The sequence below is a fragment of the Hippoglossus hippoglossus genome, chromosome 11, assembly GCF_009819705.1.
Source record: "Hippoglossus hippoglossus isolate fHipHip1 chromosome 11, fHipHip1.pri, whole genome shotgun sequence".
NCBI lineage: Eukaryota > Metazoa > Chordata > Actinopteri > Pleuronectiformes > Pleuronectidae > Hippoglossus > Hippoglossus hippoglossus.
In genome coordinates this window covers 4,998,418-5,020,645 of record NC_047161.1, presented here as the reverse complement: position 1 = coordinate 5,020,645, position 22,228 = coordinate 4,998,418, and the positions used below count along the sequence as shown (strand labels likewise).

Sequence of the window (22,228 nt, the reverse complement as noted above, 5' to 3'; positions counted from 1 at the left end):
AGATAGCAGATGGCTGCTGGGAATAGCCCTTTATCTAATTAAGTTCCAAGTATATTTTATACATTCTGTATAAACCATTTTTATGGGGGTGGAAAGTCTTTAACTCAGAGCAAACAAAATATTCAATAAATACAATTCTTTTATTTACATCATGTAAACAGTCTGAACAGAGAAGAATCAATCTGTATTTGTTAGTCTATGGTGCAGGGTGAGGGACAAACCACTGAGTCAAAGACAGATCCAGTTACCTCTCAGTTACCAGTGCTGGCTCATCATTGGCCTGATCAGCAGCTGACATGACCTCAGCTGACTTCTCAGTCCTTTACCCCGCACCATTACTCAGTCAGCTAAGGTTTCATGTTGGGATTATGAAGTTAATACAAGTTCAAAACTAACAACATGAGTTTGCATTGTATGGGATCCGAACCCAAATCAAAGCTTCTCATTCAGTCACTCCTTAAAGTGCAATCACAGCTGAGAAAGTTCAGACTAACTCCACATTGTAATCATTCATACGCTGTCTGTAACAAATGATCTGTGTGACACACTAAACACATCGTATCTCATTTCTATCGTACTATCAGAGCCCAACTCCTTCATTGGTTGGGTGATATAAATCAGCCAATGTGACCCTTTCACAGACATATCGCTGTCTGTGTTTATATTTGCAGAAACTAAACCTTTCATTTGACAGAATAAACAACGCAGCAATTATGTGCATTTACATTAAAAATATACGGTATGCTATAGCTTATAGTTAAGTTTATGGTTAAACTTTAAATGATCAAGCCTCAGTGATATTCAAAGTGTTTTTTTTTAGCAGCAAATGTTTGTCTGTTATTTTGCAGCATTTCACAAAAACTACTCAACACATTACCACAAATCTTGGTGTAATTATGTGGTACAGGTCAGGAAAGAACCTATTCATTCATTTTTTTGCCGTTCTCGTCAACTTCCCAGGGAATAATACATTTATCTAGATGAGAAAAATCCGTCACATTTAAGGAACTGATATGAACGAGTTTGTATAATTTTGTGAGGCTTGATTGTATTTATGAGGTCGGGTCTTGTGTGCAGACTGTTTTAGTTTTAAAATACATGTTTTGGCTGATAAATCCAAAATCCCTACTGCGTCTCAGACTGAAATAAAACTTTCTTCTCTTCCTCACTGTCCAGCGGAGTGTACTCACACTCACTCGGATCTAAAAGGTTGAGATTCACTTGCACTGCTACCAGTTTCTGCAGCCTGTCAGCTGAGAGAGAACCTTCGACCTTTTCACTTCCAAACCGCGACCGCAGGCTTTCACAAGCTCCTGTTGTCGGAGGGATCTGAAGTATAGCAGAGGCCACGGCTGACAGCGGCTCAGAGGAACACAGCCCCTTCCACCAGGTGGATGCAGACACGTGCTGGCATGAGCTCCATATCCCGGTCCCCTTCCATAGTCCCTGTTTGGCCGAGAACCTGGCGAAGCTGCCGAGCACTTTACCCTCATCTAGATTTAGATGGTGTGACAGGTTGGATATCACGTAGTAAGCACTGTTAATCTGCTCCCCGGAGAGCGTCTGCTGGCCAACATACTTGGGATCCAGCATGTACGCTGCTGCATGGATGGGCTTTATGCAGAACTCCTGACATCTGTCTAATGATGCCAAGACAGCTTTCTGTTCAGTGCTGTGCAGCACAGACACAGACAGAGTGGCTCCGATGTGGTATCTTAACTGACTGAACATGTCAACAACACCAGAGAGCAAAGTGTTGTCTCTTTTCATGTAATCAATAGAATTCCCGATCATGTACAGCAGGTTGTGACTGCTGATCAGCCCTTTCCAAAAGGCAGGATCCTGTAAAGTAGCCCTGATGGATGCTTCAATGTTAAGTGTGGTTGAGACGGCCATCTCCTGCAGAGACGTCTGACCCTCCAGGAGGCTGCTGAACATGCTGAGCACACCAGTCCGGTCAGAGCCTCCAGGCAGTGCCAGTGTTGCTCCATTGGAAGTGTGGTTTCTTATCTTTGTAGTCTGCCAGCGTCTAGAAGTCTCTGCTGATGATTTCCGTTCTCTAACATACCTCACCACCTGCTCAGCTCTCCTGCACAATGCTTTAATAGACGGCTGTTCCACCATGTCGCCAAAGAGCTGCTGGATGCCATACGCTGTGCAGCCAATAGCAGATATGTGCGGGAAAGCTTCCTCTACTTGAGCCCAGGCGGCCATCATTTCCGGGGCGTCATCCGTCATGACAGCAAAGACCTTTTGAGGTCCCACCTCGTTTATGATTTCTTTCAGTTCCTCAGCAATAGAAGCGCTTGCATGTGACTGCTCTTTCATGTTTGTGCATTTATAGAGCAGCGGTACAGGAGTTGCCACAACATAAACGATAGTTCCAGTTTCTTTCATGTTCGACCAGCCGCTGCAGATAACTGTGACACAGTCGGCTTTCCCTATCGTGTCGTGAACCTGGTTCTGCACTCGGTCGTACTCGCAGTCCAACAGATGAGAGGACAGAGCCGCTGCAGTGGGTGGACAGTAAGCCGGCCGCAGGACGCTGAAAAATCGTTTCCAATAAACATTGTCTGTGAGAGTGAGGGGCGAGGAGGTGGCGTACGCAGCTCGAGCCAGACACTCATCAGCATATGCCTGGCTGCGCTGATCCACAGAATCAATGAGGAACTGTCCCCCCGGAGCGGCAGATGGTAAGAATGGGAAGGAGGGAACGGGGATGGAGGCAGCAGAGCTCCCATCAGGCTCCGGTGACTGCTGTGAAACCACACAGTACTCCTTGCATTTGTCCAAATGGATCTGCATCTTGGTTGCATTCTTCGTGTACGTCCTGGCACAGTAGTTGCACATGAAGGTTTCCCTGCCATTTTTAATGGCCGGAGTAAAATGCCTCCACACACCGGACTGCATGCGAGGCATCGTCTACAAAATAATCATAAAAACATTTTTGACAACAGGTGAATAAAGGTGATGAAAGTGATTAGAATAATAATAAAGGTTTCTCTAGACCAGTATTATTGATTTAGTTTATCAAAGAATTGCAGACTTTAAAGTATCAAATGGAAAATCTATGAGTTGCCAAACTAATGGACTATTTTCAACCTGCTGTAAAAGTGCTGCAAAAGTTAGGCTGTCACATGCAATTATAAATGTTATGATATGATTAACAAGTGTTCTCACATGAATAAATTCAGTCTGGAAGATGTCTGCATTAATAAAGTGGATTTGGGTCCAGATGTCCTGCAGCCCTTCCACAGGAGGATGTGAAAATGAAATTAGGAGCTAAATCAAACGTTCATGCTGGTGGAGATTTATTTTTCACCACTGGCAACTTCAAACACTTCATGAATTGATTATTAATCATCAACACATATTTATATGTGGTTTATAAACTCTCCATCAAAGGTGCCTGATCAGAAATACACAGCTTGAGCTTAAAACTTATATCTCAACTTCAACAGAAGATTAAAGACAGAGCACAGTAAATGTACAACAAGATATGAACTCATTCATTTATTCACTCACCTCTTAGTTTGATCACTTAATCTGAATCCATCTGAAGTCACTGTCACATTAGCTCCTGTAGCTAACCTGGCTGCCCAGGCAAAGTAGCTTCAAACGAGGGGAAGACACCTCCTTGTTCCCGGTGGTGGAGTCACACCAGACCTCGGACTGGATCCACAGTGAAAGTATAACTTGACATGGTCACATTTACGAGGTGAGTTTGTAAAAAACGTGGCGAGAGAAGTGTGTTTTCCTCTGTTGTTGTTGTTAGCGTCGCTACTTCCTGAAACTGAAACGGAAGTACGGAAGCTCACACGGGACCTAAAAGGTGGAACTGCAGGAAAAAGCGAAGTCAGGGTGGCAGAGGATATTTTTTAAAGCTCATGGAGAGTGACAGGTAAAATAATAATAATAATTTAAAATGATAAGTACAGAATAGTAATGGTCACACTGGGTTTGCAGTGGTAAAATCAAGCATTTGAGTTGTGTAGGTTTAAAGATTTAAAAAGACCTAATTCCCCTTTTCTTGTTCGAGTTCATCTTATTTTCCTCAGGGGTCAAACACATTTTCTTTTCTCATGCGTCTCTCTCCAGTTTTGCTCATTTTCTAATCTGATGCAGTTACCCTGAAGTATTTGACAGCTCGAGGTTGATGGGCTGATTAAGGTCATAAAAGAGCGGTGTTTTTTAATTGTTGTTATAATTAAAGTGACCTTACCTGCCTGCCACTCAAAATTTCCTAAGTAACTAGTAAGCTCATATTTAAAAAGGCTGGAACCAGAGAATTTGTTTTTGTATTTGTTTTCTGAAAAATAAACTTAAAATAATGTTTTCATGATCAAAATAGATGGCAATTATGTTTCTGACTATAATCAAACAGTCCATTCAGCTCCAATTATACTGTACTAATGCTCAATCATCTTAATAGTTATAATGATAATAAGCGTTATTTAATAAGCACTTTTCAAAACATAGTTAAAAAGTGCTTCACAATAAGCAAGACAGCAAACCAAGAAACAAACATACAGGGGAGAAAGCCTAACCTCTGGGTCGGAGTTAATAAACAAACAGCCCAGATACAATCAACTCAGGCTCTGTGTTAAATTGTGTTTTGAGGTATGTCTACCAGAGTAAATTATATAATCGAAATAAACAAACGTTCAAACAACCCAGATAAAATCAAGTCAATTCAGATTTGTAATTCTATTTTCCATCTAATTTTCTGTCATTGACTAATCAAGATAGTTTAAAGTGATCGTTTCAGCTCTAATTTACCGTTTAGCCTTTCTTCTCTCTTCCAAATACAATTGGAATGTGAAAACTGGGCCAAACCTGATGAAACATGTATAAAGTTTGTATCATGTTGCACAAATTTAACAGCTGCTTGTTGTCGGTGAAGTTAATAAAACTTTTTAAACACATATAGACTAAGTTCTCGTCTATTGGTCCCTGAGCTGATCCCTCACCCCTCGTGGAGGTCTGTGCTGGTCTCAGTGTTAATGGCCACACTGATTCGCTCGAGCACTAAATGACAGTGATTATCTCTCGCTCTGGGTCACATTTCACTGCCATGTGTGTGTCATTAGAGACATTTCTGGAGTTCATCCTGTTCCCAGGTTTTTGTGGCACAGTGAGTGCAGCCAAAGCAAACTCGCTCTATCTAATTTGGGGGGGGGGGGCAATCCGAGCCGTGTAATGTCGGGTTGCATCACAGCCCTCTGCGGACAGCGAATATTCACTTTGACACGCTGCAGGGAGACGTAGAGAGAGAGAGAGAGCGAGAGAGAGCGAGAGAGAGAGAGAGAGAGAGAGAGAGAGAGAGAGAGAGAGAGCAACGGGACCTCATGAAAGCCAAGCGCCATTATTTTCTTGTCTGTCAGCCTTGGATTAAGTTGCCCGACCCTTTTAGAGAGCGTCGGCATCCGAGCCAGAGAATCAGGGGTCCAGACCACAGGGACAACAGCGCGGAGGAAGGGGCGGTGATGTCATGACATGGCAGCGATGGAGGATGATGTTGGAGCGTGAGGATGGAGGGGTTGGCGGTTCTCAAGCCTGCTCTCGTCTCGTGGGAAACGTCTCGCCATGTTTTCATACTTCAACGATTACCTCCGCCAACGAGGTTGTGTCTTAGTCTGCATTCGGTTGTTTGTCAGCAGGATTACACAAAATACTAGCTGATGGAAACTTGGTGGAAGGATGCATTATGGGTCACGGAAGAAACCTTTTAAATTGGGTATAGATCCAGATCAAGGGGAAGATGCAGACATGTTTTCTTCACTTTCTTTAACATTGTTTTCTTAACATTTTCATAAATTTCTCTGAAAACAATTAATGTATTTTGATGGGAAAACAACGGTTGGGCCTTGGTGGAGGTAAGGGCTCTACTGAGACATGAAAATCTACCGGGGACAGAAGGAGACAAACATTCAAGACATTGTGGAGAAACTCAATTTTATTTAAAACCACGGAAAGACACATTTCAAATGTTTTTTTGTTTCACATGTCGTTGTCCCCAAAGCAAAAACGTCCTCTCTAATCCCCATGTCCTGTGCAACAAGTGGACAAACCAAAGGCTGTTTCACGCCGCCATCTTGATTTAACTGTCCCTCACACACACACATCAGTATGTTTTTGTGTCTGTGCAGGTTGTTGTGGAAAATTTGGCTCCAAAGGTTCAACTTATCGTTTCAGATCCGAGAGAAGCTTTCATCTCTCCTCCGCCAAACGTCCGCTCTCACACTGAGGAGGCGTGCTCTGTCGGAGTCGGTCTTTATCCGACAGCGCTAGCTTTGGAATCCAAACACTTTGTGACATAAAAGCCTTTCAATTATACCCTTTAAAACGCTCTTCTTTAAAACATGAAACAGCACCACACACTCTCGCCTCTGCAGAACGTCAGGCCACCCGATAGAGAAGAATTAAACTGTATCACTTTATTCCACTTTAATGGCCGATCTCTGCTCCTTGGAGCCTAAAGCTAAAACTCTCCGAGACCCTGTTTGCAATTACTTGATTATATCAGACTGAAAATAGCTTTAGTGAGGTCTGAGAGAGCTGTTTACAGGGAGACACCACTTACTGTGTGTGCAGGCTGAATGCGCCGCGTTAAGACAACAGCATTTGTTGTTGTAAGTTTAGTTTTTAACACCGGTTTCATGTGTTCTCTACGTCGTTGGTTGACATTTATATATATATACAAGTGTTTCCATGTTGTGATAAATATTGCCTTCAAACAGCGAGAGTTTTTACCAGATGTTAGGTTCAAGAGGGTGAGATTTTTTTTTTTACTGTTTTTGTAGGAAACACTGACTTGTAACTGAGGGAAAACGCTTAAGTGAGCGCTAAGTGTAACATCTGCTCAGTCGTAGGTGAAGAGAAGCTCCCAGAAGGGCACAGCAGTGGTTTACGTGAGAGCGATAACCAGGAGGTACAGTATGTGGCGTACTGAGGCCTCTGTTGTGCAAAGCGACACAACTAGGATGCTCATCAAACACGACACCCGGCTTCCTCTCGACCTTTCCTTTGGGGTGAGCGATGACGAGGTGATTCCCATGTCGATATCGTGATGTGTCAGAGAGTTTACTCAACTCCTGTACTCAAAAAACAATTGAGCTATAATTGGATTTGATTTAATCTGACAAAACCAGCACTTTCCGGGTTCAATTATAAAGGCAAACATTTCTGTCGTAATTCTGCAGCAGCTGTGCAAAGGGAGGACAGATGCACCCCCACAGCCCTCTCCCAGCGAGCAGTTGGGATCCGTCGATGTCAATTATAATCCACCACAACAGTTGGCAGATTGTGATTCATTATCTTAAAGTAAGCATGAGCAGCAGTACATAGACTAATACAGGGCTAAAGTAATTAGCAGCCCTGGATGTGTGAGAGCCCCTCCACGTTTCTAATATTAAGCCCTACCCCCTGTGTGCAGTACCCTTACCTTCCAGCAGAGGCCACTGTGCCCCTAGTACCTCCACAGGACCTTTGACATGGATCTTGATGGCAACTGGTAAACCTGAGGGCAACCAGTCACCCGAGGGGAACCGGTCACCTGAGGGCAACTGGTAAACCTGATGGCAACCAGTCACCTGAGGGCAACCAGTCACCCGAGGGGAACCGGTAAACCTGATGGCAACTGGTAAACCTGATGGCAACCAGTCACCTGAGGGCAACCAGTCACCCGAGGGGAACCGGTAAACCTGATGGCAACCGGTCACCTGAGGGCAACCGGTAAACCCTCAGTCATGTTTATCAAATCTATATATACACTTTAAAAAGTACTATTCTTTTTATACATCACTTCACCCGAATGATGAATGATTGTGTTGATAATAAAATACGTTTCTAGCCAAACGACAGACATGAAGACAACGTTATAACTTTCTAACACACAATATATTTCTCCTTATTAGAGCACATTCAAATTCACTTGATCCGGATTTTTATTTGGATCTTCACCAAATTGCACACACTCATAAATATCAGTCCCTTTTACATGTCAGATCTTTTCCATCAATAATGTCATGCAAATAATTAATGAAAGCATTTTCATGTCTCAACTTAAACCACCTGTGAGGTTGGTTCCACACCTGTGACATTCAAAGGGGAGCCTCGGTAACCTGAAGGGCAGATATTTTAAGACGTGTCTTTACTAGTGTGTATATACATGTAGTGCATCGGTTGTATGGACTTTTGTTCTACATCCTAAGAAACAGGCTCTGTGCTTTGTAATGTCTATATCACGGTGGTTATGAGTGCAGCACAATAGAAGCAGTGTTCTTTCATGGAGCTCAGCTGCTTGTGCAACATCTTGTGCTGCTGCTGGTTGAGTGTTACAGTGTGGAGGCAGCAGACTCTGTTTACTTGCACTTTCCATAATCATCTCTCTTTCTCTCCCCGTCCTTTCAGCATCTTTCACCCTTACAAAAACAGTCATCAGTCTGCCCATAAACAGTCATTTACACGGTTACTGCGGCGCTCCTTTTCACAAAGCAGCTATAGCAGCAATAAGGACGTATAGACCAACAGAAACTGAGAGGCAGTGGGTTTTATCTCCACTCTGAATCGTATCCTGTGTATAAAGATGGACCAAACGTCTCAGCTTCCACTGTCCAGAGATAAATCCACAAGTTTGTGCTGTAGCGATTTGGGGATGCTGAAGCAAGGTCCCACCGATTTGTGCGCTCAACCAATGGTGAGTCAGTCTCAGCTGTCAATCATAACGTTACACCTCGTGTTATTAGCACTTTACCGGTAACATAACTTACCGGAAAAATAAGCACTAAACAGAAATGACGGAAACCATTTTAAGATTAGTAAATCTTAAAAGGAGGAGGCGGGGTGTATGACCTATACCGCAGCCAGCGAGAACAACACGTAAAGCTAAATGAATCAGCTTCCTGTTTCCAATCCGTACGTTTGTTTTCTCCACGTGAAGCCCGGGCGCCTCTGTGAGTGACGGCCATCGCTCCGTTCAAACGATAGAACTCCCTGGAAAATATCTCAACCCTTTTTCTTTCAGCTGATTGCTCATGCAAATGTAGATTTACGACAGTTTCCTTTTGTGTTCTTTCACGAGGCGAGAGGAGCAACGCACCAGACTCGGATACTAAACGTCATAACAACCTGAGCATTCATGCAAATCGAGCGACATTAATGAAGTTCACAGGCAACCAGCCTCTGTAGATAAACACCAAAGCAAGCGGCTGTTTACTGCAGCAGGCAGATAGGCGCTAAACATTTGTGTTGGGGCCAAGACTGTAGAAAGCAAAGAGCATATTCTCAAGTCCCTGAAGTTTGTAAGGCCACTGCTAACTGCATTGTCTTTAGTAAAACAAAAACGGCCTTATGCTGCAGCCTGCTTTGTTGCACAGGGAAGTCAGGCGGGAGGCAATTTGTCTAAAATGGAGAACATTTAAATAACAACGGAGCTTGAACAGCCACGAAATAAATACGGATTTTCAGAATGAGTTCCCTTCAAACGCAGTAACATTTGCACACAGTGTTCTCGGTGTTGACAATCCCAGTAAACAGTATGTGTGAGGTGCAGGAGTTGGTTAATTCTTTTACTTTCTTTAATCTTCAAGATGTTTTAAAGCTGCATCACACCAAAGTAAAAAAGTCAGTATCACAGAGGATTTCTACAAGGCTCCGTCCCGATGATGCAATCGATGTGAAATCAGCAGCGAATCTTCTGCAGACGACACAGACAGACAATGACAAGTTTTGTCAGTGTTTTCTTTTTTGTAAGATGGTAAATCAATGTGCTGGGTTTGAACCTGCTGTCCGACCGGGGCCCTTCTGTGTGGGCTTCCTCCCCATGCGTCCAAAGACATGCAGCTAAGGTTAAGTGGCAACTCTAAATCACCCGTAGGTGAGATTGGTCATTTGTCTTTATATGTTGCGATACTGGTCACCTGCATGACGCTGGCGACCTGTGTGTGGACCCCGCCTCTCGCCCAATGTCAACTGGGATTGGCCCCATCGACTCCTAGATGACGGATGAATACACGGATGTTTTCTTCAATGTTTTAGAAAACATTCTACAAATGCACAATGAAAGTATCAAATAATCAGCCACCTTAGAGTAAAATGCATTATTACTTAGTAATGTTGGGTTAATAGGCTGCGTGACCTGTATTTAAAGGGTTCAGAAATTTGAATGCGGCTCCAGGCACTTAGTTTTTTTCTTTTCTTTCTGGTCAAAAACTTCTCTTTAGATAGTAAAGGTCGCTGACCCCTGACCTCGCTCGACCCTCTTAGCGTGAATCACGGGGTCAGCGGTGAAGCCGGACAGTGACGTGTTGTCCTAGAGACGCAAACACCCACACACACATGCTGACGCTGAGATAACGCTCCCCTAAAGCATCGGAACCACGCGATGCCACAAAATGATCCGACAAACACAAACACAGAAAATGGTGAAACTTCACAGTCACGTATTTTTTTTCTCTGGCTGCAAGAATGAAGAAAGAAGAAAAACAAAGCCGAAGCCAAATCAATGACCGCGACTGATGCATTCTTGAAGTGTCAGGGGTTAAAAAGGAGCCCTTTGGGTTGAGTGCACATGCTTCCAATTAGGCCTCAAATAGGCAAGAGGAAACAGTTGATTTAGGAATATTACTGAAGAATGACTTTAATTAGCCTGGAGACGAAGGGGCCCTGGATGTGGAGACCACTGTCAGCAGCAAACAAGGCCAGACATCATTAAACAGCAGCGGCGACAGGGGCTCACTCCGGCTGAACTCGCTGCAAACAAGACGACCAGGGCTGATATTTGTTTATCAGCGCCCCCCCCCCCTGACGAATCATACCAGTTGACAGCAGGTTGAAAGAAGGAGAATGATGAAAAGTAAAGGAGATGGAAGAAGCGGAGATTAATTGAAAGGAAACAAAGGTTCAGCCGCGCTCGTGACGCTTTAATCCGCAGGGGGAAACTGCGCTGTTGTCACCTCGGATGTGGAAACCGCTGGATTGTGACTGTTGTGACTTTCAAACCGTCAATAGCCTCATTTGAAAAGCAAGCACTGCTGAATTGAATGTCAATATATTGTTCAGCTCAACACCTCATCTTATTAGAGGGGGGAAGGCTCGCTAGCTCTTAATATTTCAGCATGCAGTGTTATCATGTTGACAGTGAGAGGTAAATGAAGCCCGGCTAGATTTCCACCGGCCTCTTGGTGCCAGCTGGGGTTTTATTCTGCTATAGCACATGGAGGTTGTTCCATATAAGGTAGAGGAAAGTAAATCAACAGTTTTCTGTACTTTTAACAACAGTTATTTGGCATTTATATGGTTTTGAATGTCTTTCTGTGGCTGAATCGAATCTAAAACCTTTTATTTTAGTGTCCAAGCTGCTCTATAACAAAGAATTTAGATATTTTAGTTTAAAAACTTTAAACTTAGTTTAAAGACCTTTTGAAGCAACATCATGCATTTGCTTCCTGTGTGGGTCTTATTGTCCCAACTCAACAACCAAAGTGCTCATTCATTCATTGACAGCTATTTAGAACTTATTAATTCATTTTTAAGGCACGAAGGCCAAAAACTTTCACGGTTTCTGCTTCTCGAATACAAGATTTTGTTTCTTTTATTTGTCGGACTGAAAAACCTTGGAGGGTCAAACCATCGGTTGGACTTTGCAATTAAACTGAAGGTGTCACTTTGGGGTCTGGGCTGCTGGGATGGATATTTCTCACTTTTCTTGGTTTGATAAACAATTATTTTATCAATTGATCCAAAGCTAAAATAATCAGATTAATCCAAAATGGGAATAATCATCAACAAGCAGTTTTCTACATTGAGCATTTCAACTTTTAATACATTCTGCGACTCCTAGTTACTTTTACTCGTAATTGATGACTTTAATAATTTAGTATTATAATTAATTTAGAAACAGATCAGGATACTTCCTCCACCACTGCAGTAGAATCTCCCTCAGTCCCAAATCAGATTTGTCTTCCACATACAAAGTGCTTCTCTGATTTCTCTCTCATCCTCCTGCAGGTGTAATGCTAATCATCACTTCATCAATTCAGATTTATGATGCACTGCAGCGTTGGCTCCCCCGAGAGCTGCTTTGCTTCCAAATAACCCATCAAAACTAACTTTCCAGATTGCATTGATATTCAGGCACCGACTTAACCAGGTAGAGATCCACTGAGACGAGTCTGAGTAATTATGTCGCAATTACGCAGCTGATTCAGAGGAAGAAACACGACAGACGCCATTGTGGGGCTTTGACAGCTCCTCGCATGAATCAGTTCACATGCAAGTGGTAAATAATTCAGCCACGGGTCACACGTCAGAGAGCAGCAGCACATGGCAGGAAAATTCACATGTATATGCAGGTGTTAATGGACCAGATGTTAGAATATTATAAGTGTGTGTGTGTGTGTATCTGCTAATTTCTTGTCATTCTTCTTTAAGAGGTTCTGGTTGGCAGATTTGGTCACATTTGGATATCAAGTATTTATGCTAAACTAGGTTAATCTGTTGGTGGTCATCACTTTTCTCACGTAACTCTCTGAAGTAATTAGAATCAGGATAAACAAAACAATAGATTTTTATTTGTATGGCTCATACTCACAAGTCACAATTTGCCTTAAAGGGGTTGTGTATATGTGCAAGGCTCAACATCTTCTGTCCTTGACCTTCGACTAGGGTTAGAAAAAAGTACGTCACAAAATATCTTTTAACAATGGGAGAAAAATGCAGAAACCTCAGTGAGAGTGTGTGTGAGTGATCTCTCCCCACAAATGGACCGAAGTGCAATAGATGACGCATTTAACCAAGCACATCAACAAACTAACAATAATATTACAGTGATCTGATACTGTGACCACACTACGGTTAAAATCAAATATTCCTGACCCAAACTCCGCCATGCAGTCAGATCCAGTGGCTCAGTTTGGAGCAATTTCCCCTTCGATTTATGTGCACTTTGTCCTACATATTTGTATATTTCTCCGAAGAAGCGGATCCTCGGCCCCTCAACTGCTACCAGATGTGGAATGCCAGAAATAATCTGTCCCTCTCAATCTCAATGAGCGCGGTGTCTCGGCAAGGAGCTGAAGGTCCAGATCCGGCCACCAGATTGTGGACATCATACACACGTGCATGTGGTGAGAAGTGGCCGTGCACACGCACACACACAGTCACAGTAAGACTATTAGCCAACCTTGACCTTGGATACTCAATCAACTTTAACCAAGAAACCTGTGAAGCAAAAAACACGGTTTCTATTCAAGAAAAAAACAACAAATGAACAAATTCTATTTAGACTTTCCCGTTCATTTCCTCAGTTGTCATACAAACATGCAGAAAACACAACCACGGCACATGTTCGCAACGAGACAAATCACTTCCTGTTCTTGACGGATTCTTAATGGCGTCACGCATTCTGCAAACCCTGTCGAGACGGTGATGCACGTGGAGGAGTTTTTATTGTTTGTTTGCTCTTTATTCAGCTCCGTTTGTTTTCAGCCGTACTGTTTGTGAAGTGTCGTTTCGCTGATGGCTCACAGATGCTTCAGGGGAGACAGACAGGGAACGCAGGAAGCTCCGAATGCTGGATGCCATTTTCAAAACTTGGGAACACTGCCGGTTTAATGTGCATCATCACCGTGATGTATTGCAAACATGTCTCTGTGAGCAATGTGTCAGCCGGCTCTGGTTGCCAATAAAACAAACATACAATACACAGAAACCCACGGCGGAAAGATTTCTGGATATTTAATAAATGGTATTGACATTGGTTTTGTTTGGATTGTCCCCATAGCATATACTTACAGCTGGGCTCAACCTTTAGCTAGGAGCCGTGTCGCCGCCAACATAAACAACCAATCCTGTGAGCCGTGTGCCAGGCATCATAGCAACCCAAAATGTGTATGGTAACAGAAGAGAGCAGAGACCGAGCGCTCGTCATCCAATCAGAGGAAAGTTTTCCAGAGTGGAAAAAGTGTCTGAATCAATTATCGTAGTTTCGAGGGGGGAAAAGTAATTTACCTCAAACTGAACAAAAAAAAAAAAAGCTCCTTAACAAACATTAGCGAGTAGAGAATTAATGTCAGAACTGTACAACTGGGTATTTTTCTGGCCGCAAAAATACACACACACACAAAAAAAAGCAGAAAGACTATTCATGTTCAATTTTCCCTGGCACCAGAGCAGTCATTACAATGTTTGGCAGCAGCTCACCTTCGTGGACGGATTTTAGAGCGGGACTCAAATTCATGGGAGGGGAATACCGGTCGTACAGAATGAGCTAAGCTGGAATCGTCCTAAAGAAACCTTTTTCAAAAACCAGCCAGACGTGCCTGGAAATATACATCCACATCCTCGGGCGACCTTTTCGCCCTTTTTCCACGTGAGGCCGCGAGGAATGTTTGCGTTACGTTCCTGAGGAGTTCTCTCGTGGAAGGGGAGGCAACGTGTCAATAAGACACCAGATTGCAGATCATAAAGCATAACAAGCTCACATTTCTCAAAACAGTCTGCGTATGCTTGAGGGAAAACTGAGGCGTTTTTTGAGGGAGAAAAGAAACGTTTCCATTAGATGTTGGATTCCAGACATCGTGGCTCATTGTTGTCTCTGCAGAAAGCAGAGCAAGACCTGGGGCCCTGTTGCATGGTCACCCTCAAAAAAACCGAATGTCAAACACTCTGTGGGAAACCAGAGCTACAGCGGAGAAGATGAAGTTATGCTCCAAGTACTTTTCTCTGGTTGTGAAGTGTAGTGTTTTTTTTTTACACAGCTCTTAGACTGTTGTAACCTCCACCCCCCCGGCCAGTTGAAATGCCGACTGAGATAAATAGATTTTTATAGATGTAGATAGCTAGCTTATTCACAAACCGTTAGCTCCATCCGTTGGTTTAAAAATGCTGTCTGAGGCTAACATTTAAGGTTTTGAGCTAGTTAGTTAATTCCCCCCAAAAATGTAAGTTTAAAATGATGTAGCTAGCTAATTAACCTCGCTATCAATTGATTGATCAAGTGATTTACTTTTTAACATTTCAAGCTAGTTGGCTAGCTGCCAAACCCCATCAGCCGGTAAAATGCGCCTGTGGCTCACTGTCAATGTTTCAAGCTGGTGTACGTTTAAATATTAATATCATACGCTGAGGCTAAAGTTCTATTTCGTAGACAAAAAGTAAGTGGCTAAGTTCTTGTTCTTTAGCTAATGATTATTATCAGGAAAAACATGAAATAGGAATATCATTTCGTTTTTGTAGCTGCTGGCTTCATGTTTGTATTTTAATATAAATCTTACAGGACCAGAACCTACCGGTGCAAACGAGACAAATTCAAACAAATAGCAGGACTGACCTGCGATGTTGACGTCACCACAAACTGAAGAACGACTAAACAGTGGATGTAGTGGAATGGTGAAAATGTAACATGTAACCCTTCAAACCATTATAACTAAAACACTAAAACATTGCAACTTAGAGCAGATAGACACTGTTTGATCAATTCCCTCAACTTTTACTGGTCTGGCTTTGGAAAGACATCACCTTCCAAACTCTTTATACAGAGAGTTTTGTTTTATTTTTATTTTCTTGCTTCAAATAACCCTTCACAGCACCGACTAAGGTTAAAACTCAGTCGTGTCTGTACTCTTGTGTATTTTTCCTCTTTGATCCTTCTTGCTCTATTCCTCTACATGTCTTTAATGCCTCCTATCTCGTCCCGTCTGGCCTCATGCGATCACTCCCTCCGCTCTCTTCCTCCCTCGCCTCCGTCTTCTTCTTCTTCTCCTCTCACAGAGATGTGAGGAGCGCTGCTTTGAGGTCTGGCCTCGGAACAAACGCTCGCCTTGTGAGGCTGTGTTTGCGTTGCGAGGTGTTTTCTCACATCGCAGCGTTTCACGGCCTCGCCTGGCAGATCACACCTCTGTGTGTACGCCTGTGTGTGCGACTTTGGGAAGACTGTGTGCAGGACTGTGAATTCATCTATAGTTTGCGCTCGCTCTTAATTGCACGGAGGTAAACATGCATCTATGCCTGTTTAGCTACTTGTTCCTCGCTACGTCCAGCGTGTGTGAGAGCATGTGTTTACAGTACTGAGTTGTGTATGTTTAGAGTGAGAGTTGCCCCCAGGCAGTGCCCACCTAAAGCCTCGCTCAAAGAGTAACTAATGAACCAAGGCTTTCCCGTCTTCCTGTTTTCTTAAACAACAAACATTTAAGGGAATTCAGCAGGAAGACGAAGAGAAAAACATAATTTACCTGAAGTGCTCTCAAATGAAACCAGTAAAAACCCTGCACGAGCACAGTTCTGAATGAACAGTGGAAAGACTGAAAAAGAAAGGACTCTTCAAGATTACATTTGTTCTTTGCATTTTAAATGAGTGAGATAAGCAGACACCTTCGGACCTGCTTCGATTTAACTTTTAAATTCAACAGCATCATCTTTACCGAAGCAGATCAGCAAGTCAGAAAGGTGCAGAGCTGCTAGTTTTCATCTTCGGCTGCATCATAACCCACATTCATGTTAATATGAGAATACATCATGTGAAGCAGCAAAATATGAAGCACATAAAGCTCATGTGAGAGGACTAATGTGTCAGAGGCTGTTTCCATACCTGAAGGTCTGGTCCAAACCATTTGATCTGGTTATTATCCAGACTGGCACAGATCTGTGTGTTGTCAATTCGTCGGTTTTGAACTGGTTAATTTTGTTGCCACGGTAATATCATCATGGTTTCACTACCAGCATCACCATCTCCTTTGAATGCGGCACTCGTCGTTAATTAAACAATCCTGTGAGCGATTTTGGTCGGACAGAAATTCTGGTCTGAGCCGTGACACCGAGGCACCTTTCACACCCGGTAGTTTGGTTCAGAATAAACTGCAAAGCCTGAAGGGCCCGGAGCAAACAAGGTGTGAAAACATCCTGGAATAGGTGTTAAAAGCGGATTATTCTGCCTTTTTAATACAATGATATATTTCTCTTTTTCCACCATGCTTTGTTGGAGCCTGACAGCTGAAGGCTGCCAAGAAGGCTCCATATACCTGGAGAACTCACACTCTGTTCCAGGTCACCTATTGTTCGTGTCTCTGCTGAGCGTGCACAGTGTTGCTGTTCAGTGTTCTTTCATTAGGTTTAATACACTAAACACAGACTTCTATTGAGCTGTAAAATCAACAAAATGGATTCACTGTACTGTGCTTTGATTGATAAACACATTAAAGCCTATTTATTTCAGTCAATTAAGACACAGGGGACATTTGTTATCGCACATTATAGGACATCTTTTGGGCAACATCATCTTTTTCAATCACACATTTGCTCAGAACCTGCTATAAAATATTGATTTTGACCTTTTCACCAACTTCTGTCCGAACTGAAAGTCTCAAAGTGTTGCCCCAGGTATCGGCTAGAGACTCAGGAAAAGATATTTATATACTCTACTAATTTATAAGGCACCAATGTATCAGCACATAGGATTCTGATACACGGGTTTAATTCTGTTCCAGTTTAAACTTGATATATGAATTTATATACAGTCTAGCCCCCTGGTGGCTGTCTGAAGCATTCTCCATGTTAGTGGATGGGACATGGACCAGACTAAAAAGTTTAAATAAACATTAGCTTTTTTTTTTTTTTTAATCACAAAGATGTTTTTCTGATTTCACACTGATGATTTGTCCAAATTTCAACTTTCTGAGTTTTGATTTAATTAGTTATAAACACAGGGCGAACCGTCATGATTGGCGGCTGAGACCAACTCACGATTCGCCGAGCTCGTGTAATAGCGGGACCTCGATACAGCGGCTCCATTCCCCAGATCGCTATGCGGTAACGTTCGTGCAAACGATATTTTGGCTCCATTTCTCGATAATTGAAGTGGAGACGCATCGTCCATCTTTATTTACTGTGTATGGTGTTTACAGACAAACTGTTTACTGTCTCAGTGCGGAGAAATAATAATGCCATACATCAGTCCCAAGTAATGACTCAGAGTGGGAATTCCATTTTCAGAACCGGATTCCTGTGTGTGTGTGTGTGTTTATCACACACCTGCCCCGTCTGAGCTCCACGGCCTGGGCCTCCCCCCTGAGATGTCTGAGGCGAATGCATTCAGAGATGTTAGCATTCCTCCACTCAACTCAGGACATTTAGCACAGAATGACCTGAGGGATGGGATTTCCCCAAGATAATCTTCGAGGCTGCGGTGGAAGGCGACGCATCAGCACTTGTTTTTGCTCAACACCACCAGCTTCAAAAATCTAAAAAATGTTCAGTGTCAGAACAGTTCGCTCCAAACAAGACTGAAAACTCCCTCGCTGAGTCCCATGTGTTTTTTTAATTGTCTTATATATATTTTGTGGTTGAGAAGTAGAAATATTAACCAGATTTATCATCGCCATCATGTCCGTTCACTCCTGGACCCAAATGAGATTTCCACGTCAGAGGGTCTGGCAACCCTCTCTCTGATGCTATCGCTGCCGCACACAGAACATGGGAAAAAGATCAAGACACAGACAGACGCTTGTGCAACTGGAGTTGCTGCGCCCCACCACCGTGACCTCCCTCTCCCCTCGCCTCCCGTACCAACAGAGAACGACCGGTTGGAACCAGACAAAGAGGAATTTCAGCACTGCGGCCCAAAAAAATCAGAGACCAGAGCAGAGATCACATTGCATGTAGATGTAGTTTTTGAACTTACACCGATACCAGACTGCGAGGTTTCAGCGGGTTGGCGAACAGCGAGCGCTTATGCAACAGGGAGGACAGCAAACACAGCTCCAGCAACAGTACCTTGGATTTCCTAATCAAGTCAGCGTACCCTGTGTACCCAGGGATTTGTTGGCAATAGTTTGATACTACTTTAGATAAAAACTTGGATTTCTATTGGGTTTTTCAAGGTACCAACTTCACAGAGTTAGGGAAACTAAGAATACATCAAACCAAGGACAGAAAATAATAGTATAAATGCAAACTGTGGATAATGGTACGAGCAGTAAAAAGACTTAATGGGTTTTAAGGAGATTTTGAAAAGTGTCTAGAGACGGGGGAGTGTGAAGGAGGTCCTTGAGAGAGAGTACCTCCATATCATTATTTACTCACTTCAAAATCCTGCTCATAATCAATGCCTAGAAAATGTGGTAATTGTAAAAGCTTTTTATTTTTCGTTTTCCCATCTTGACGAGATTATAAAGTTGTTTAAAAGACGGTCAACATCTCCGGCAGGCCGACAGAAATGCGACAGCCCACAGGTTCCTACGACACAAGTCCCCATCTTAGAAACTCCTGCACCAGACGTTTTCTTTCGGCCTTGTTCCCCACACCCTGCGCCCCTGTTTTTCTGTGTCACACTCTTTCTCTCGCTCTTTCAAACGCACACATATACACACAGGGCCTCTCCTGTCGTCCACTCCCCTTCCCAGCAGAGTGATGCAGCTTTGCTTTTATGAGATACCAGAGTCGGGGCTTGCGGCAGGACGACTTGTAGCGAGGACAGAGGAACCATTTTATGCCCCCGCCGCCTCACTGAATCCCTTTAAAATATTCATTCATAAACTCCTGGAGCCTTTTACTCCACATCAAACACTGGGCCCATAGGAGAAGCACTGAGCTGATGCGTCCAGAGAGGAAAACAAAAATACAGAGTAAACAGGACCACGGGTGAAAACCAAAATTAATCTAAATATTTATGCGCTAAATATACTCCAGATATATTCATTGTGTTTTTAGGGAAATCATCTGGACCCAAAAGTGAATCAACAGGATTTGAAATTGGGAAAATATGCAAAAAGCTATGAAAACTGCTTATTTATTTTCTGCACAGCAGCTGTGTTGATCCATGTGAGACGCTCCAAAACAAAGAGGTTATTTGCTTGTTGTCGACGCTTTCAGATGAAGGAGCGATGCGTCTCGTAGCTGCACATTAAGAAGTGAAGCCTCAGAAAGGGATCTGGGAAGGTGAAGCAGAGGAGACCCCGTCACCGGGTTGTGTAAGTTGTTCATGTTGGGTTGATAAAGTTTGTTTTTCAACAGAGCCGGACAGACGCTTCTCATCCAGTGGTCAACAAGACAGCGTTTGATAACCTTTGGACTGAGGTTTACTAGAGGTTGAGTTGATTCCTCCTCACTCAGAGATTCAAACGGACCAGGGAGGCCCGAGTTCCAGATTCACCTACTATCAACGCTGTCACATCAGACTTTATCATTATTAATTTCTCTCTATTCTTAGTCCAGATCTCTCTCTTTCTCTTTCACTGAAGAGAAGAGAAATGAGCTGGGTTTTTCACAGACTAGTCCGAAGTGTAGTTTTCAATGTAGATGAACTACAAATTGATTCTATCTTCCAAGGTTTTCAACTAGGAACGTGTGTCCTGTGTTGCACAAGTAAATATAATAAGCAAATATCAATACTTTTAAAAACAACCGTCATCTTAAAGAAATTAGAAAAGTATGTGGATGGACTATATCATTTTACTTCAGTATTTTAGCTTTAGAGAAGTTTAGGTAATTGACAACCAAAAATTACTACACAAACACAAGGCTGCTGTTCTCACAATGTTTTTTTTATATAATATTCTTTCCTTTTCCGTCCCTGTCTCACCACAAACGACTCCTCTTCACAGAAGCCTCCCCGGCATCTTGAATGTCACCTGAATTACCTCTGAGCTCTCCGCTGCACGGGCGCCAGGACAATCTCCTCTCTGACAATATCACAAACTCTGCAGTGAATGTCACAGCTAATAGAGGCCTGCATGACGGATTTATGCTTTTAATCAGAGGGACGCCGGAGTGTGGGAGCAAGAGCGACACAGAGAGGAAGAAAGAGGAGGAAATGGAGAGGAAATTAGGAGCAACTGTGATTAAAGCAAAGGCCTTGAGATGAAAAGAAGAAATGCAGGAGTGTAGGAGGAGAGGAGGGGGCGGTGACCGGTCAGTCACGGCTGCCATTGTAATGTCGTGAAATACCAAAATCACCTTAAGACGCTTTACTCCGTTTCAGTCAATTAAATTGAGAAAGTGTTTTGCACATCTCAGGAAGTGTTATGTCACACTTGTTGTTGTCGTGTACGAGAAAAGAAACCGGTGAGGAAAACAAAGTGAGTCGCGGCCTCGGTAAAAAAATCTTTGATTGTGTGTTTTTCTCTCAGTTCCTTGTTCATGAAAGCACCTTGGCCTATTTTTTTATCCACGGTGTCAACACAGTTTGTCACGGCAGGGACACCAAACATGGAGGCTGCCAAAACATCCCCTTTCTGGATGGAGTGTTAGATGCGCCCACACACACACACACACACACACACACACACACACACACACACACACACACACACACACACACACACACACACACACACACACACACACACACACACACACACACACACACCTTCCTGCCCCTTCCTGCACACACACCATAAATCACCCTATGTCTCTTTGACGTTGACCTGCTGATGAACCACACGCTTTTAAAAAAGTAATTTAAACGGCGAAAGAAGGGGCCACACACACGCACACACACACACACGTGCATTCTGTGAGGTCAGAAGTTGAATATTTAATACTTGTACCTCTGCAGACCCTTTTAGCCCAGTTGCCCCCAACGGAAGTAAATAAATGTTAGATATAAATGTTGGAAATGGAAATGACTGTGTACGAAAAGAGATACGTCCATTTTAAATGACGTAACCGTGACTGCCCACAAACTTCGATGTGTCCTTTACATCGGCATGATTGTTAAGCAAAACATCCACAAGAGGGCAGCGCAGAGTCGAGAGTTTCTGACAACGACAAACATGTCGACGGCGGAGGTCAAAGCAGCCGTTCGTCCTTGTGGCCGGGCGAAGTAACATCATATAGATACCTGAAACTTCTTAACAACAGACGTGCACAACTACAGTAAACTCCATTTACGTGGTTCTAAATTTCCCTCGGGATCAATAGAGTATCATATATCAGTCAAGAAGTCAATTGTGATGCTTGGCTACACAGATACAGCATCAAATGGTGCTTTATATTCTGTTTTCATATCACTTTTACTAGATATTCTGTCCTGGCAGACAGGAGAGAATTTAGGTCACTTTCAGGTCATAAAGAGAGAGAGAAATAGAAACAACAGATTGTAAAAGTCAGAAAAGTAGAGACAATAAACGACACTATAGGGAGAAACAAACAACATGGAGCACGACAGAAAGAACAGAAAACTGAAGGAGTGAAAAAGCAGAATGTGTGTGAGGGGGAGACCTGAGGAGAAACA

General features: G+C 43.0%; 2 protein-coding genes across 3 annotated transcripts in view; both read right to left on the bottom strand.

Moving 5' to 3' along the window:
* The window catches only part of LOC117770083 (double-strand-break repair protein rad21 homolog A-like), a 951,093-nt gene that overhangs the window by 396,230 nt on the left and 532,635 nt on the right, over positions 1 to 22,228 (bottom strand). The window lies entirely within an intron of this gene.
* On the bottom strand, positions 665 to 3,784 carry LOC117770084. 2 transcript variants are annotated; one of them, XM_034599133.1, is made up of 2 exons: positions 3,526 to 3,784; positions 665 to 2,922 (listed from the first exon to the last, which is right to left on the bottom strand). In XM_034599133.1, exon 2 carries the CDS (start codon positions 2,917 to 2,919, stop codon positions 1,126 to 1,128), a length of 1,794 nt encoding a protein of 597 aa, XP_034455024.1. In that variant the 5' UTR covers positions 2,920 to 2,922; positions 3,526 to 3,784; the 3' UTR covers positions 665 to 1,125. The 2 variants fall into 2 exon arrangements, with proteins under 2 accessions (XP_034455024.1, XP_034455025.1); XM_034599134.1 differs by having other exon boundaries at positions 3,592 to 3,784.

What these genes read in the sequence shown, in the direction of transcription:
- LOC117770084 (XM_034599133.1), bottom strand. Translation starts at nt 2,919, where the DNA reads ATGCCTCGCATGCAGTCCGGTGTGTGGAGGCATTTTACTCCGGCCATT.